The sequence below is a fragment of the Dreissena polymorpha genome, chromosome 5 (genome assembly GCF_020536995.1).
Source record: "Dreissena polymorpha isolate Duluth1 chromosome 5, UMN_Dpol_1.0, whole genome shotgun sequence".
NCBI lineage: Eukaryota > Metazoa > Mollusca > Bivalvia > Myida > Dreissenidae > Dreissena > Dreissena polymorpha.
Window position 1 is genome coordinate 73,011,656 of NC_068359.1, and position 19,210 is coordinate 73,030,865.

Below are 19,210 nucleotides of genomic sequence, written 5' to 3' on the forward strand. Positions count from 1 at the left end.
GAAAAGTACTTACATTTCATTTTGACCTTTGAACAATATTTCAGTAATTTAAGTATTGCATTGACAAAAACACGAAAGGTACTTTCCTGTCATTTAAATCAAAAATCCGGCTTCAATGCGGTCATCTCCGACCGCGGAACTCTTGTAAGAATATTTTATTATATTATTGGAATTATTTTATTCTTTTATTTAGAATGTATTGTCTTATTTGTTTGTATACATTGATGTTATTTCAGAATACCTTGTTCTATTTTTATAGTACTTGGTTCTATTTTTAGAATGCACTTGACAAGGAGGAGAATCTCCTGCCCCTTGGGAAGCACCTGGCCCGCATGCCCCTTGACCCCCACACGGGCAAGATGATCCTATACGGGGCCATGTTTAAGTGCCTCGACCCCATACTGACCATCGCAGCTAGCCTCAACTTCAAGGACCCCTTCTTTGCACCTTTGGTATGTGCAGTATATCGTTGTTATTCGGGGGCTCTTTGGGAACTGGGTCTCTAAGAATAAAGAATATTCTTTAAATAAAAAAAATCAGGAATAGCTTTACCGAGAATTGCTTTAATTTTGAGTCAAACTTGGTATCAGCTGCCTCTATCTCCATCATTCTTCATGTAGAAAAATCTGTTAACACTTAACCCCTTATAAACGTATTTTGACACATTTGAAGTCCTTTAGAAAATCAAATTAAATATCAGTCCATTCTTAATAATATATTTAAGTTTGAAAAGCTTCATTTCCATCCATATGATAATGATGAGTAGCAAACAGCATAAAACCTGAACAAACAGCGAGTTACACGCAGGCTGTTCTAGTTTTATGCTGTTTGCAAAAAGCCATATTTATCTTGCTTCCGAGAGGGAAAGGGTTAAAGCGAGACTATACCATTTTGTCAAATATTTATAAAAATTTATATAAAATGAATAAAAAAAACTTATTATTAGATTGGCGAATGTCGACAGGCGGGCTGGCGGGCAGGCGGAACAAGCTTGTCCGCGCCATAACTATGTCGTTCATTGTGAGATTTTAAAATCATTTGGCACATTTGTTCATCATCATTGGACGGTGTGTCACGCGAAAGAATTACGTCATTATCTCCAAGGTCAAGGTCACAATTTGAGTTCAAAGGTCAAAAATGGCCATAAATGAGCTTGTCCAGGCCATAACTATGTCAATCATTGAGATATTTAATAATTATATGGCCTGTTTGTTCACCATCATTGGGCGGTGTGTCGCGGGAAAGAATTACATCAATATCTCCAAGGTCAAGGTCACAATTTGAGTTGAAAACCTGGTTTTGTGACAATTTTGTCCATTGTTCAATATAAATTAAAATAAAAGTTAAGAAGAACATGTGTCGAAAAATGCGAAATAAGCCAGATATTTAAATCTGAAAACTGAAAACGTCTGTACAGTCGAATTCACCAGCATGTATATCATGCATGTACGATGTGAATCTAAATTTAGTGTTAAGGATCATTTTAGTTTTCTGCAACGATATCTATTCATATGACACACGAACACTAACTGCGACCCTAATAAAAAGACGAATGATTTGGTTATTGTACGAAAATATGTACGAAATATCTTGTCACAATTGGCTCAGGGCGCTAATTTGTCTTTGCTGCACTTTATGAAATTCGTCTTGAATGTATAATTTTTCTTGCCTATTTTGTGTTATTGTAACATATTTTTATCAATATATTACAATTTAACACATATAAAAATCGTATAGTCTGGCTTTAAAGACATTATCACCAGTGGTAGCCCATATAACTTAAAGCGCTGGACATATTTTCTTGGTTCTAAGCATACCCTTTATTCTCAAGCCTAAGAATTGGTCGGTTAATACGGGCCCTGGTTTCTCGGTTATTGAGAAGTTTGAGAAGGGTTATAAAGATGACACTTGGTCTGTTTGTCCGTAATACATTGTAAATGTTCAAAGTTTGTTAAGAGTATAATCTTCACAATTATAAAGGGATTAAATTGAATCTTAAATTTTTTTATTTGCAGAATGTGTAGATTTTCAATACATTTTCCTTATCTCCTGAGATCCTTCTATTCTTGAGTTATTTGCTTTTTAACATTCTTCACAAAGTGGTGCGGGGGGGGGTTTTGTCAGCAGCAAAGCTGTCATTTACACTCGTGAAACATCTAAAAATGATCCATGATATCTTTTATTGTCATAATAACGTACTTCTTTTGTAAATGTTAAAATCTTCATTGACACATGTATAGAACAGCTAAAAATATGTGTACCTACTGATAAGTTTACTTCTAATTAATTAGGACCATTCTCTCATTTGTGCATGCGATTTAAATGTAGATTGTAGGTTTTACCCTTTACCACTTAGATAAGTATTTTGACGTATATGTGGTCCCTTAGAAAGTTAAATTTAATTAAAGACCTTTCTTACTAGATTAAATTTTAAAGGCTTCATTTCTAACCCTTACTCGCAGGCTGTTCTGGTTTTATGCTGGTTGCAAAAGCCATTTTCACTTCTTATGGAGGAAAGGGTTAACCTTAATCTGGCACTAATTTAAATTCTTATTAGTTTAAATATACAAGTCCACACATAATGCAGCCTCAGGCCTGAATTGTTTTCAAAATGCACACACGGTTGGGCTATTGTCTGTTTACACTTTTCATAAGCAAAGTACTTCTGTTGATTTCTATTCATGGGGTTATTGTAATTTCCATCGAAAATATGTTTGGGATATGATATACTAGTCCCAACATCTGTTGTTTTTTCAGTCATTAAGTGGGTCTGTCCATCAGTCTCCATAAAATTTTATAACTTTGTTGAGCATGGCTTACTAAGTGGGATAGGGGTTTAATTCAGATTAAAATCTCGTGCTCAAAGCTCTTGTTTGTTTTCCTATTCACTACAAATTTTTTCAGGAGAAAAAAGCTGAGGCTGACCAGGCTAGAATGAAGCTGGCAGAGAACTGTCTGAGTGACCATATCACACTTGTGAAAGCCTACAATGTAAGAGTTGGATATGAACACTGGAGCAGTTTTACCACACAATTTTAATGGGGCTTCACTATAAGCAGCTTCTTTGTTCACATCTGTCATTCATACATATGTTTAATGTATGTGTGTAAAGGGTCATCCTAGATTAGCCTTTGCAGTCCACAGAGGCTAATCAGGGACGCACTTTCTACTGTGATTGTATTTTTTGTTTTAAAGTAGTCTCTTTTTAAGCAAAAATCTAGATATGCAGAAAGTGTTTATAACTGATTAGCCTGTGCAGACTGCACCAGCTAATTTGAGACGACATTGTACACACATGCATTAAGCCCTGTTTTTCCAGAATGAGGCTCGTATATATCAGACTTGTCAAGGCCTACATCAATGTAGCTTTAGAGATGAGTTTAATTCCAGTACTTACTTTTACTGTGGTAAATTATAAACAACTCGCCTGTTTATCTCCCTCAGATTAAAATAAGCTCTTTACAGAATCTGAGACATTCAGATAAGATGTATACCAGCCTTAATTGCAAAATGTAGTTTTAACAAGAGTACATTGAAAATTACCTTATACATACGTATTGAAATTTGACAAAAACTGTTTGAAAATGATTTCTAAAATTTTCTAATTTATGTACATATTTATACCCCCACAAACGAAGTTTAGGGGGGTATATAGGAGTGAACTTGTCTGTCGGTCGGTCTGTCTGTCGGTCGGTCCATATTAAGTGTCCGCTCTCTAATTCAAGTTGTTTTCATCCGATCTTCACCAAACTTGGCCAGATGTTGTATCTAGATGATATCTAGGTCAAGTTCGAATATGGGTCATGCCGGGTAAATCTAGGTCACGGGGTCACTTAGTGCGTTTTAAACATTGGGCATGGTGTCCGCTCTCTAATTCAAGTAGATTTCATCCAAGTTTCACCAAACTTGGTCAGAAGTTGTATCTAGTTGATGTCCAGTTCGAACATGGGTCATGGCAGGTCAAAAACTAGGTCACGGGGTCACTAAGTGCATTTTTTAACATTCAGCATGGTGTCCGCTCTCTAATTCAAGTAGTTTTCATCCGATCTTCATGAAACTTGGTCAGAAGTTTTATTTAGATGATCTTAAGGCCAAGTTTGAACATGGGCCATGCCAGATCAAAAACTAGGTCACGGGGTCACTAAGTATGTTTTACACATTCAGCATTTTGTCCGCTCTCTAATTCAAGTAGTCTTCATCCAATCTTTGACACACTTGGTCAGAAGTTGTATCTAGATGATGTGTAGGTCAAGTTCGAACATGGGCCATTCCGGGTCAAAAACTAGGTCACAGGGTCACTTACTGCATTTTAAACATTGAGCATGGTGTACGCTGTTTTTGTGAAGACAACATGCAAAATATTCTGTGTCAATGCGGCATGTGGGGGTATTCATCACGTCTGTGACAAAGCTCTAGTTTTTTTAAAATGAATTAACCTTTGCCATCGGTTTGATCAGTATTCCTATGCACTGTGTGAGTAAAAGTGTTTAAAAAATATATGTACATTTCTGTGATAGGTTAAATATAGTTATTTTTATTGATCCTTAAAGGGAATTACCTCAATCTTGTAAAATTGGGCTAGTAATTACTCAATTGGTTCTTATATATGATATATCGAAAGAGAGTTTTCAAAACACAAAAAAGGCAGAGTGGATATCAGAGTTTAATTTAATTATGTGGTTATTTACATCCATTTTTATGAAAATAGTTCAATAGATAAACTGCTTCAAGTGTTGATGTCTCTATCCTTCACATGTAACATATTTGTAGACACTAAAAAACTCTCTTACATTTTTCAAGAACTAATATTTATAAAAAAACTCTGATATTTTTGAAAAAATCCCTAAAATTCACAATTAATTACCGATACTTTTGAAAATCTCACTTATCTTTCTCAAAAACTTACTAATATTTCTTAAATTTGCCCTACTAATGTTTTAACACCAGTTTATGTTGTAATTTTAATTTGATGATTTTGCCTCTTTCAGAAATGGGAGCGGTGTCGTAAGCGAGGGACCCATCGCCAGTTCTGCTATGACAACTTCCTGTCTGACTCCACACTTGTGGTAGGTAGACCATGCTGTACAGGGATTTTGTTTGCCCCATAGGAAAAGTACTGGAACCAGCCCAATAGGGAAAAAAAAGCACGATATAACCTGAAATTGGCTGTGTGAATTTTTCAAATAGACATTTTGCTAAAAAATACTTTTAAATAATAATTAAGTGTTGTCAATGGACAATTTTACATTTATTTTTTAGAGGTTACATTTAATTTATTTTATTTGCCCCCCCCCCCCCCCCCCCCCCTCCCCCTCACACACACACACCCCTAAAAAAAAATGCCGTTTTCCAGTACTTTATAAAGAAGGGAAAAAAATGCTGCGACATCCACAACCCTTACCAAGTAAAGTAAAAATGGCCATATCCTTTAGGCACCTGGGCGATTTTTGCAGCGAAACGCTGTAGCGTATTGAAACGTAAACAATTTTTCTCTCCTCAGAACCAGGGCTTTTTTTAAAGGTAACACCTACAACGTTGTTAAACTTACACGTTTTTTGCAATTTTCAATCCTGTAACGGATTTTCGCATTTTTAAAAAAACATTTTACGATTTACAACCAAAATCAGGCCTAAAATACGATTTTACCCGTCAGAGTTGTTTATCATCAAACAATTATCTGCTTAAATACGGAATAATTTGTTATAAAAAGGGATGCCCCATAGCGGTTTCTACCGTATTTTTACGCTTTTATACAACTGAAAAATGATGTGCATGAGAATACTAAAAAGAACTGTAACGTATTTTTACGAACGTTGTCAATAGCAAATAAACCTTCGCCAACGTATAAAAACATATTTTTGAAAAAATCAATACAGATAAATAAACAATATTGCACATGATCCGTTGTATGATTTGATCTTTTTTGCCAAAACGTTGTCATATAAACATTTGAAATGCAGAACTTTCTTAAGTTTATACCACACACATGACAGAAAATCATTGTTTTCAAAATACCACTCATTTGCTTTTTTAAGTTGAATTTTGAAAATTTAAATATTTATTGATTTTAACTCAATTATTAACCATAAATGGTCGAAACTTTATTTGACAATTTTATAGTAAACAGACTGTTTATTGAGCATTCGAACGTCGCAGTCTTTATTTAATTTTTGTCTTTGATTAAGTTTCAGTTTATTTACAAACATTGATAATTGTATTTTTAAGAAAAAAAGTTTCAGGGTTGCTACACTTAAATGGGGTCGGGTTTGGAAACAACGAAATTGTATGCGTTCTATAACGTTGTAGTCGTTTACTTCAAAAATCACCCTGGTTTGAGGAGAGAAAAAACGTGTACATGTACGTTCTAATACATTACAGGTGTGCAAAGGATATGCAACCACTATAAAGCCTGAACAGACTGCGAATAACTGTACTTATGAATTCTTATATTCAAATCATGCCCTGTGAGTTTGTCCAGTCTGTAACTTTGTAATTCAGTTTTTAAATACCTTACAAGAAATGTTCACAGTCGCAAGACATTTGTATCATCGTCCTCTTATCTCAAAGGTCAAGGTCACACTTTGAGGTCATAGGCCAGGTGTGGCCATAAAACAACATGTTTGGACTGTAACTCTGTTATTTATCATGCAATTTCATAATAAATTTTCATATGTTATATATTTGTTGATTACTTGCTAAGATGCTGAGGAAGATGAGAGACCAGTTAGCAGAGGTCCTTCATGAACTGGGATTCCTCCGGGAGAGACATATAAACCAGTCAGAGGCCAATGTCAACTCCGGTAAGAACACAATGCACTCAGTTGTTCAAAAGTTGAATTGTTGGTCAAATTGAGCCGTGTTTTGGACAAACTGGGCTGAATGCGTGTGCGTAAAAGTGTCATCCCACATGAGCTTTTGCAGTCGGCACAGGCTTATCATGGACGACACATTCTGCCTAGGCTGGATTTTTGTCCCCTACCGGTGAAACCGGAGGGGACTTATGGTTTGCGCTCCGTCTGTTAGTCTGTCTGTCTGTCCATCACACTTTTCTGGATCCTGAGATAACTTTAAAAGTTCTTCAAATTTTTTCATGAAACTTGGCACATGGATAGATGGCAATATGGAGATTATGCACGTCATTTCATTTTGTTGTTACGTCAAGAATTGTAGTTGCCATGGCAACAAAAAATAGACTAGAAATACTGCTGAAAATGGTGGTTTTATGGATCCTGCGATAACTTTAAAAGTTCTTTATATTTTTTCATGAAACTTGAAATATGGATAGATGGCAATATGGAGATTATGCACGTCATTTCATTTTGTTCCTACATCAAGAATTCTGGTTGCTATGGCAACAAATATAAAAAATATTTTTAATGACAATGGTGGAGTTTCACCGGTAGAGGACAATATTGCTTGGCAATCTCTTGTCATTTAGAAGAGATGTCCTTTAAACAAAATATTCCATAAAAGTGGAAAGTGCTGTCCCTGATTAGTGTGTCCGGACTGCAAGGCAAACACTTCACTGGGATGACACTTCATGCACATGCATAAGTGTTCACACAAAGTGGCTTAGTAAATGATGGGTCAATTTGCAGTCTAATTTCTGATTCTTTTTTGTTATAAAACTTGCTGTAAATCACCTGAATACTTTAGGCAGTATTTGGACCTTGTTTAATTCACTTTATATTGTCAAATTTTGTGGTTGGGAAATGGATGTTTTTTAAATGTAAGAATGTTAAACATCATCATGTAAATGATGAAGAATGATTTACCAATTGAATATATCTTACTATAAATGTCTCCAAAATAATCAGAATGAATCCCGTATACTTTGATGGATAGTTAATCTTATGTACTTATTTATGTTATTTCTCATATGTCATAGCCTGGTCACGCTGCCATGTTCTGAAATGTCAGTGTATATCAAGATTGAATGTTTGCGTTGAAAAGGCAAAACTTGTAAATTCATCTAATAATATATTAAATGCTCAAGAACTATAGCTTCCTCTTTCTTAGTTTGGAGTTATTAACATTGATTATGTTTTTATGTTTAACTTTCGGGGCTATAACTCAGAAAGTATAAATTCAATATTTCTATAAAAGAAGGTTGTCATAACAAGCAATTTCTTCTTTTGTCAAAATTCTTACAATGTTAATGATTCATGATAAAGATATTGTCTAAATTTTATTGTCTGCTGCAATTCCATCACAGGTTCAAATAAGTTAAATACTTAATAACAAATTTCTTTTAGATCTGAAAACCTTCATTTACAACATTCATTTTTGGGAGGTTGCTTGTATTTAAAAGTATTTTTTAAGTGATGTATATAAACAAATAAGCCATAAACCATTTTTTTTTCATTTTGTAAGACAGTTAATGACAAAAAGTGAAAAACCATTATAAAATTAGACTTATTCCACCAGATTTTGTTTCTTATTCAAACATATCTTGTTAAATTGTGTTCATTGACTTAATTATTAACTTTATAATGGTATACCTAATGGTAGCTCTATATTGCTTGTACAATTTAAGTATGTGGAAAAATAGGTATGCAAATATCTGGTAACTTTAAATTATACAACCAACTTTAATATTTTTCTGCAAGATATGTCAATATTTTATAATTGAAGGTAGTTTTGCATTCTCTTCTCTGCAAAAAAAAAATAGAAAGACGGAGCTATGAATATTCTATTATATAATTGGACGATTGCCATTGAGTAACAAACACAAGTTTGGTTTAGAATGTTGATTGCCAGACAAAAGAAGCCAATTTTGTCGGAGAGAAAGGTGTTGCTTTACGGTTTCAGACAGGAAGCAGCTTTCTGTTGATGTTGGCAAACTGTCAATGCACACACAGTGCAAATTTTAGTGATACTTTAATTAATTCAATTGACTCTTTGTTTACAATTTCTCTTAAAACAACACTTTCTTATATACAATTCTTCATTAAATTATCAAAATGAAAACAAGATTGAAGTTTAAAACTTTAATTATTTTAATTTTTGTCTTTTAAAAAGATGACGTTTTGTGCTGTAAATCAACGAGTTTTCTTTACAACATCAACAACTATCAATATTCTTGCTATGTCAATCTTTCAGTCTTTCTCTATGTTCTTTTTTCATGAACAACCTCAAAAGCGTGATTGTAATTTTAATCAATTTTCTAAGGAAATTTATTTGATATATCACTGTCCCTTTAGGATATACTAGTACTTTTGATACACTATTGGTGATATAACAGTTGCCATCCTACTAGACAGGTTTATTAATAATGCAAGTTTTACATGCCATCAATTGATACTTGAAATCATTGACTACATTTTCGTGATATGATGTGATGAGTTTGACTGACAAGTGGTTTTTCTGGTGAAATGTTGGTCAGATAGCAATGCATAAATTATGTTTGCTACCACTAATGTCATCATGGCTCTGAGGTCAAAACAAATGGTTGACCATAGGAACAAATGAGATTTCCAGTGTAGATGAATTGCAATTGAAATTATAACCTGTTTTGTAGGTACAGTCTCAAATCCAATTTTATTAATTTTCCAATCATTGTATTTTCTTAACAAAACTTGACAACATCTGGTAGGTTATGGAGAAATAACATTAATTACATGAGTAGAATGTAATGCTGTGATCAAATACTAGTACTCAATTCTATTGCATGATCATTAGTGATCATGTGTTCATTTCGTGCAACACTGGTACTGGGTTATCTGAATAAGCTGTAAACATTCTGTCTGTACTCATGTGCTGGACTACAAATTGAAATACTAGTATTGAAGGTTGTATTCCCAGCCCTGCCGAATAATTGTGGGGGGATTGGGCATTTGATTGTTTTGAGCTCATCAGTGTGTGCACTTTGCACAGGTAAACCAGTTTACCTAGAATATATGTCTATATATGTCTAACTGACCGCATATATAAGCCTCAATCTGGGAAAACAGGGCTTAATGCATGTAGGTAAAGTGTTGTCCCAGATTAGCCTGTGCGGTTCTCACAGACTGATCATGGTAGACATTCCATCTAAACTAGACTAGACTTCCTGTAAACAAATTCCATTAAAGCAGAAAGTGTCATATCCCTGATAAGCCAGTGCAAATCACACAGGCTAATCTGGGATGACACTTGACGCACATACATTAAGCCCAGTTTTCCAAGAACAAGACTCTTAACCCTTTGCATGCTGGGTAATTTGTTTTCTGCTAAAATGTCGTCTGCTGAAATTCTAAAATTAGCATTTTCTTTGATTTTTTTTCAAAGAATACTATCATAATAGCAAACAGTTTGGATCCTGATGAGACGCCACGCTCTGTGGCGTCTCATCCGGATCCAAACTGTTTGCAAAGGCCTTCAAAATTCGGTTCCTGCACTGAAAGGATTAATCTTTGCAGGGAATGAGTCCCTGGTGAAGGCAATCGTATGTGCTGGGCTTTACCCAAATATTGGAATGATTGGGAAACTACCAAAGAACAAATGGAGGTAGGTATTTATATAAAAAAAGATTACTTCTATGTAGGATATGTTTTGTAATGATCTATGATAAATCCCAAAACTTCTGTTAATAAAAATACAAGTTATTATTTCGGAAAGTTCCATGAATGTTACTCCCCCCCCCCCCCAAAAAACATTACAAGTCTTCGTTTGGCATGTATGTAGCATGTTGTAAAACATAAATATCTGTTATTAAACTTAAAATAACAACATCTAATTCCTGATCTATATTGATGATAAATGTGTTTAAGAATGTCATGAACACAAACTTTTTACATTTTCCGAAAGTAAAAACTCGTGTGCACTATGTGAAGTCTCCATAAAGTGAAATATGGGGCATGCCTCTATTTGACATTCAATCAGGAAAGAGGCCCACATTGAACATATGTAAATCTTGTAACGCTATGTGCAAGCATCAAATACTGTTTTTATTCAACTCATCGTTGATAAACTCTAAATTGAGATTGATGCAATATGTACAAACTATTCTTTGTGATAAAAAGGTACCATGTATTAGACAATTAATTTGCAGAGGAACACCACAAATAGTGGTCACATAATTCAATTTAAACGGATATTTTTTTTATCACTTTCTTTCACACACACAACATATGACAATAAATCAAAATGAATAATTTTCACAAAGGTTTCATTTTCGAAAGTTTCACACTCCAGCTGTCACCATTTGTCAGGTTCTCCACATTCTAAATCTTAGAAGTGTGCTGATAGCTTGTTTTAAGAAGCTGACTTACTGAGTAAAGAATTCCCATCACTAATATGGAGCGTAAATTTAATATGATACCACAGGCTAATCAGGGATGACACTTTGCATTTAAACTGGATTATTGCAAAGTAAAGGCTTTAAACAAAAAATACCACAAAAGCAGAAAGTGTCCTCCCAGATTAACCTGTTTAAACTGCACATGCATTAAGCCCCGTTTTCCCAGAGCAATGCTCATATGTCGTGTATTTATTGTTTCCAGTCAGATCCAGTTTCAGCTGAGATCAGGGCGGTGCAAGCTGTTCCCAGGGTCTGTTGCCAGGGAGATCAGAGACCCTCGGGCCTGCTGGGTGGTCTACCATAAGATCATGAAGACCTCAGATGTAAGTTTGACAGGGTAGTTTCAAATGTAAGTTTGACAGGGTAGTTTCAGATGTAAGTTTGACAGGGTAGTTTCAGATGTATGTTTGACTTGTTAGTATCAGCTGTAAGTTTGACAGGGTAGTTTCAGGTGTACGTTTGACAAGGTAGTTTCAGATGTAAGATTGACTGGGTTGTTTTAGATGTAAGTTTGACAGGGTAGTTTCAGATGTAAGACTGACATGGTTGTTTCAGATGTAAGTTTGACTGGGTAGTTTCAGATGTAAGTTTGACTGGGTAGTTTCAGATGTAAGTTTGACAGGGTAGTTTCGGATGTAAGATTGACAGGGTTGTTTCAGATGTAAGTTTTACTGGATAGTTTCAGATGTAAGTTTGACAGGTTAGTTTCAGATGTAAATTTGACAGGGTTGTTTCATATGTAAGATTGACAGGATTGTTTTAGATGTAAGTTTGACAGGGTAGTTTCAGATGTAAGATTGACATGGTCGTTTCAGATGTAAGTTTGACTGGGTAGTTTAATGGGACTTTTTCACATATTTAGTTTTAAACCTTTTTATTTTTTTCTCTATTGCATTCAAAGCTATAGGCTTATTGAAATGCTCTTGAGTCCGCTTTAAGGGTAGAACATGTAGTAAGTGATTTGGGGAGATCTTTAGAATGCTCCCACAATGGGGATGGAACCCATGACTTCATGCTTGCTAGACTAACACCATATCCAATTAACCCCAGCAACACATTTGATAGTGAGATTTTTTTCCACAAATATTACTGCATCTAACTTTCCTCCAGTTCTGTAGTGCTGTATGTCCAATCTTTCAGAGGAAGGAATTCATAGAAATTTGCCCTTGTTGTTCATTCTGTTGTGTCAATTTTTTGTGCTTCAGGTAACTATATGAAAGTTGTTTTAACATTTGCTTTGTTGCTCCTTCCTGTCTGTTTGTCAAATTTGTTATTGTTTGTCATGATAAAAGTTCAGAATCCCATATATTGGCATGTTTGTCAGCAGCTTAGTAATCTAGGTATTGATAAGGTCAATTTAAGCTGCATGAGGTACACGGCTTTATAAGGAAAAGGGCACATCTTTAAGTAAATATTTACACACAAATGCATTATTAATGTTTAAATTGTTATGTCATTGATCTTGCATTCAAAAATAAGCATTCCTTTATTCTTACAAAAGCCTTGTATGAGTTGATAAATTTAGCTTAAATACAGACTAAATAACATTACTATGAACAGTTATTTTGCTTTCAACAATAATGGAGTTTTTATTTTTAATTGATGAAAAAGTTATTGTAACAACATTCATATACATGTATGTACGTAAACAAAGTTTAAGGTTGCCATGGTGTAATGGATATGGTGTCCGCCAAGAGGTTGGGAGGTCACTGGCCCGATCCCCTCTGTTGGAGCATTCTTTAGATCTCCCCCTAAGACACCAAATACTGGTTCTAGGCCCAGGAAATGAACTCAAGAACGTTTCAATACGGCCTGAGTCTTTCGATTAGTACGAGGTAAAATGTTTAAACTAAAATAAAGTTAAATAATCACTGGCTGAATATGAGTAATTTTTGAACATTTAAATTGAAACCAGACAGATGTGATGTAGCAGTTCATCACAGAAAGGTATATGTTAGAAGTAAATATCAGTTGGCTTACTAAATGAAAAAAATTAATGCATGCATCACTCACAATTATCATAAATGTCATTGCTTGGTTGGTTAGGCTGATAGTCATTTTCTGTAATTAATAAATGCTAAAAGCAACTATGAATTTTAATATCTCAATTAAATTAAGATATGATGAATATGATATTTTCCCCTCATTTAGTTCTAATATCTTACTACATTCCTGTTTCAATAATTAGTACTAGGAAATAACCATCTTAAATGATTAATTATTGTTGCTCTTAAGAGGCAGTAAGTTTGATTTTATTTGGGGAAATAAAAAATTGATGAATTCCCTGAACAGTAGAAAAACAATAAAAACACACAAATTTCTATCTTTATTCACATGATAAAGACAAACCTAAATAGTTTGAGACAAGTGCAGGTGGGCAGGTTTGTAGCAACATTTAATATTTTCTCCAGAGCATAACTCTGCAGCATGGATGAATGTTCAAATATGTAACAAATACGTCCCTTAATATAATCCCAAGGTCAATTTTAATATTCAAGTTCAAATTTTTCTTGACACTTTGTTAAGAGCACACATTTGTGCAGCATATATAGATTTTTATAAACTCACCACAAGTGATCAGCATGATGAGATGAAAAGTCATACGCAACAACCATCTAAGGCTTATATAAACGCTCTTGAGTCCGTTTCCTGGGCCTAGAACCAGTACTTTGTTTTAAAGTGAGATCTCGGACACTTATGATCTCAATTTGATGAAACATGGTCTGCAGCCTCCTATAAGGTGGACATTAGCATACTTGTCAGGTTGTTCTGCTCAAATGATTCTTGGAGAGGTATTTTTCGCTTTCATTATTAGTAGATTTATTTCCATTTTCATGGATAGCTCAGACTTTGATGAAACTCTTGATGGTCAGCTTTTCTAATTGGTTGACATGTGTATCCTTGTCAGGTTGGGCTGGTCTGGGGATTTTTATATTTATACTGGACATATTGTTTTTGCTCTGTCTGTTTGTTTGTTTGTTGGTTGGTTTTTTTCAAACTTTAACATTGGCCATAACTTTTGCAATATTGAAGATAGCACCTTGATATTTGTCATGCATGTGTATCTCATGGAGCTGCACATTTTGAGTGGTGAAAGATCAAGGTCATCCATCAAGGTCAAGGTCAAAGATCAAATATATGGGGGGACATAGTGTTTCACAAACACATCTTGTTATCCCCCGCCATAGGTGGAGGGATATTGTTTTGGCGTTGTCCCTCCGTCCGTCCATCTTTCCGTCCGTCCGGAGCCATATCTTGGAAGTGCTTTGGCGGATTTCATTGAAACTTGGTATGAGTATATATATTGATAAGGGGATGATGCACGCCAAATGGCATTGTACACCATCTGTTAATAACGGAGTTATGGCCCTTTTTATCTTGAAAAAATGCTTTTTGTTTGTTCGGAGCCATATCTTGGAAGTACTTTGGGGGATTTCATTGAAACTTGGTATGAGTATATAAATATGGATAAGAGGATGATGCACGTCAAATGGCATTGTACACCATCTGTTAATAACAGAGTTACGGTCCTTTGTATCTTTAAAAAATGCTTTTTCGAGTGTCAAATACTAGTGTAACACTTTTGTGTCCATAGGCATATTCGCAGGGGATATCAATTCAACGAATTTGCTTGTTTTGTTTCTGAGTTAGATGTCATAAATTGATGATCTTATTTGTATGAAAGTGTTTCCGCACTTTCCTTGTGGGTCGTCATGTGCATAATGTCAGGTCTTAACACTTCAATGATGTTTGAATATGATTTAAATATGATTCAAACTGTAACACCTTATATGACACAAATCTTAATTGTGAACAATTTATTAATGCATTATTATAGACATAAGCAAAGTTTATAGCCAGCATATATTCAAATGCTGAACATGGTTATAATTATATCCTTTATTCATGAGTCACAGAATGGGTTGTGGAATACAGGCCCAGCTGTTTCTGCAGACTGTCTATTGTCTTCCAGGTCTGGATGTATGACTGCAGTGTGGTGACACCATACAGCCTGTTGTTCTTTGGAGGAGACATCAAGAAAATGAATGCAAGTACCTGAAGCCTGAAGTACGATTATGCTGCATTCTGGAAAAACTGGGCTTAATACATATGCATAAAGTGTAATCCTAGATGAGCCTGTGCAGTCTGCACAGGCTAATTAGGGACAACACGTTCTGATTTTATGGAAACCTGTTTGAAGGAAGTCTCTTCTTATGAAAATCTATTGTAGGCTGCAAATGTTGTCCCTGATAAGCCCGTGCAGCTTTCACAGGCTAATCTGGCATTACACTTTATGCACATGCATTAAGCCCAATTTTCCAAGAACATGGTACATATTTGGTCTTGTCTTGAAGTGTTACAAGTTCAAGTAAGGACATAAGAGTGAAATAGATCTGTTATCAAAAGGTTACCCACAGGCTTCACAGAAGCAGGTTGAATTCCCTGTTACACCTAACCTGCAACTTTTTTATGAGATGTTGATTTACTACCAAGGTGCATTGTCCCTATGTAATCCAGAGAGTATGCCAGTGCACTTTAGAGATGTATTCACACACAAGAGATGTATTTCTTTTACACAAATAGATGTATTTAACACACAAAAGATGTATTTCACACACAAGAGATGTATTTCACATACATGAGATTTATTTCACACACAATATATGTATTTCCCACAAATATATGTATTTTACATGCAAAAGATGTATTTCACATGCAAGAGGTGTATTTTACATGCTAAAGTTGTATTTCACACACAAGAGATCTATTTCACACACAAGAGATCTATTTCACACACAAGAGATCTATTTCACACATGAGATCTATTTCACACACAAGAGATGTATTTCACACACAAGAGATTTATTTCACACACAAGAGATCTATTTCACACACAAGAGATCTTTTATACACACAATAGATCTATTTCAAACACAATAGATCTATTTCACACACAAGAGATCTATTTCACACACAAGAGATGTATTTCACACACAAGAGATTTATTTCACACACAAGAGATCTTTTATACACACAAGAGATATATTTGAAACACAATAGATCTATTTCAAACACAATATATCTATTTCACACACAAGAGATGTATTTCACACACAAGAGATTTATTTCACACACAAGAGATTTATTTCACAGAGATCTTGTATACACACAATAGATCTATTTCAAACACAATAGATCTATTTCAAACACAATTGATCTATTTCACACACAAGAGATCTATTTCACACACAAGAGATCTATTTTATGCACAAGATCTGTCCAAGATTGAGCATAAGGATGTTTTATTGTAAAATCATCAGTATCTATGAGTTGGATTGAAGCTTTTAAAACTTGAATCTAGTAAGAAAGGTCTTTAATTAAATTTTACCTTCTAAGGCACTACACATGCGTACTAATAGTAATACGTATCTAAGTGGTAAAGGGTTAACATATACTATAATTTTCCTTTAATATACTTATCAAATGTTATTATAATTTTGGCTTTTGTTCAATCATCATACACATTTGTGAAGTTTGAAGAAGGCATAAAAGGAATATAATTAAGGTTAAATTTGTTGTGTTTTTTTTTGCATTTTTTCACTATGGGATTTATGTCCATTGAGGGACACATCCAAAGTTTTGGTATTTGAAACTACTCTTATAAGTTTATACATTACACATTCATTCAAAAATTCAATTCAAGCGGTATTTATGGCTCAATATATTGTCAGTTAACTCTTGCAGTAATGTTAGCTCTTTCTTATATATTGTAGGAAGATGGGCAAAGCCTGGTCTGTGTCGATGACTGGATAAAGTTTAAGGCTTCACCAGAAACAGTGACTCTTGTAAAAGTAAGAGAAATTAAAGATATTTAGTTTTTGCTTTAGACAGTAACCATCTAGCTATTCACATTGTTTAAGTTTGTGTTCTTAAAGATAGTTGTAAATGTACTTTGGAAATCTATCATTCATGTCTTCTTGGATACTTTCTATACCAATACTCATTTTTTCTCTAGTAATCAATCATCAGTACTATTTAGAAAAGAACTTAAACAAGATTGTCTGCTTGAATAATGGTCAGAATTTATTTAAATTAGTTGTCATTTAAATCTTCCCCATTCTATTTTATATTCAATACATGCAGAAATTTGACATACAATTAATTCATATTTATACATTAACAATGTTAATTATTAAATTACGTGTTTATACTAATATATTTGAGAATGCTGATTAAAACATTGTATGCGAACCTCCAGAAACTTTTTAAAAACTTGATTATATCTGTCATGATAACTGTTTGTTCACCAAGTGTACTGAAACAGTGACTGCTTTGTAACTTTTTACTTAAAAGTAAATAAAATTATATATTTATTTTCATGAATTACATCCAAAACATTTAAAACAGACAGTAAGCACAGCACTACTTTTCTCAATTCAACCTAAACATTACATGTTTTTCTATTTTGTTTTGTCTTGCAGCAATTGCGTCAAGAACTGGACCACATCCTTGATGACATTTTTTCTCGCAGTTGCCATGGTAACACTGTGCTGACCACCAAGGAGGAAGCCATTCTAAGGGCTATAGCTGACTTGGTGACAACTGAGGACAACTATGAAAGCACACAGTCCTATGACAGATAGGAGTAGTACATATTTAAGAGAAACAGTTGTGAATTTGTCTATTAAAAAAGAAACAAACAAAAAACATGGCCGACTAGCTTAGTTGGTAGGGGGATGGACTAATAAGAAGATAGCTGATTCAATTCCCAGTCGACAACATAACATGGGAGGACATTGGTATTAAAAGCCTTTGTACAGATATTCACCCCTTATCTCTGATATAAGTAGAGCAGTTGTCAGTTCAAATGACATAAGTATATGCACTTGGTGCCAGTAACCAGATATCACAGGAAAGAGTGAGTTTGTGCAGTGATATGTCTGAAATACTGTTGAAAACAGCAAAAAAATCAATTAAAAAAATACATATATAAAACACAGGGATGTGAAGCTATAAGAGCAAAGTGTTACATGCTTATAATCAAATGGAGAGAAAAGCAAGTCAAACAATTGTGTAGTGGTTTAACAGATAGAGGGGGCCTTATGCGGGCTGAGAGTCCAAAGAATTATATGAATAGTGTGAGGAAAAAATTTCACGTGATTTTGCACTAATGTTATTGATACTGAGTTGGCCTTATAATATTCCCATCTCAGGAAAGCTTGAGTTCCCTTTGTCAAGCAATGCCAAGTACTGGTTCTTCCAAGGAATCAAACTGGGACATGTCTTAATAGGCTTTGACTTTTGTTATAGATTCAAGTAAATAAAGTAACGTTTAACATGTAATTTATTCTTTTAGCATGGAAGATGAATCAATACGAGGAAACCAGGATGTTGTGAAACTTTAATGAGTTTAAGTATGAGTTACATAGTTATAAGGAAACACAATGTTACAAACTTCATTGTTGCCAAAGTTACCTTGCAGAAAAAAGCTTTACGGAAAAGATTGTTTTATTTTTGTTGTTAACGTGGTCCCTGGAAAAACTCAAAATATTTTGGTAAAGAAATTTATCAATGTTGCCAACCTTATTGATTGATTTAGTTTTGTTGAAAACTGGTCCCTGAAAAACACACACAATATTTTAGTTAAGAAATTTATCAATGTTGCCAAAGATACCTTATAGAAAGAAAAGCTTTATGGAAAGAATTTTTTAGTTTCGTTGTTAACGTGGTCCATGAAAAAACACTATTTTGGTGAAGAAGTTTATCAAAATTGTGGCCAAGATTATATTCCTCATATTTTCTGTTGTGAAATCCCTTACAAAAGCCATGGGTGTGATTTGTATAAAAACTGTTATTTGGATTTTTAAATCATGTCACCCCTAACCTTTTAGATGAACTTTACTTGTGTTCATACAATGTATGTATATA

General features: G+C 34.3%; 1 protein-coding gene across 1 annotated transcript in view; it reads left to right on the plus strand.

Moving 5' to 3' along the window:
* Positions 1-15,341, plus strand: part of LOC127831340 (ATP-dependent DNA/RNA helicase DHX36-like) — a 51,938-nt gene extending 36,597 nt beyond the window's left edge. Inside the window, exons 23-29 of the mRNA XM_052356307.1 lie at positions 279-452; positions 2,905-2,991; positions 4,989-5,066; positions 6,701-6,800; positions 10,401-10,488; positions 11,484-11,604; positions 15,255-15,341. Of these exons, the coding sequence (XP_052212267.1) occupies positions 279-452; positions 2,905-2,991; positions 4,989-5,066; positions 6,701-6,800; positions 10,401-10,488; positions 11,484-11,604; positions 15,255-15,341 (735 nt within the window). The remainder of the gene's footprint in view (positions 1-278; positions 453-2,904; positions 2,992-4,988; positions 5,067-6,700; positions 6,801-10,400; positions 10,489-11,483; positions 11,605-15,254) is intronic.
* The last annotated feature ends 3,869 nt before the right edge of the window (positions 15,342-19,210 follow it).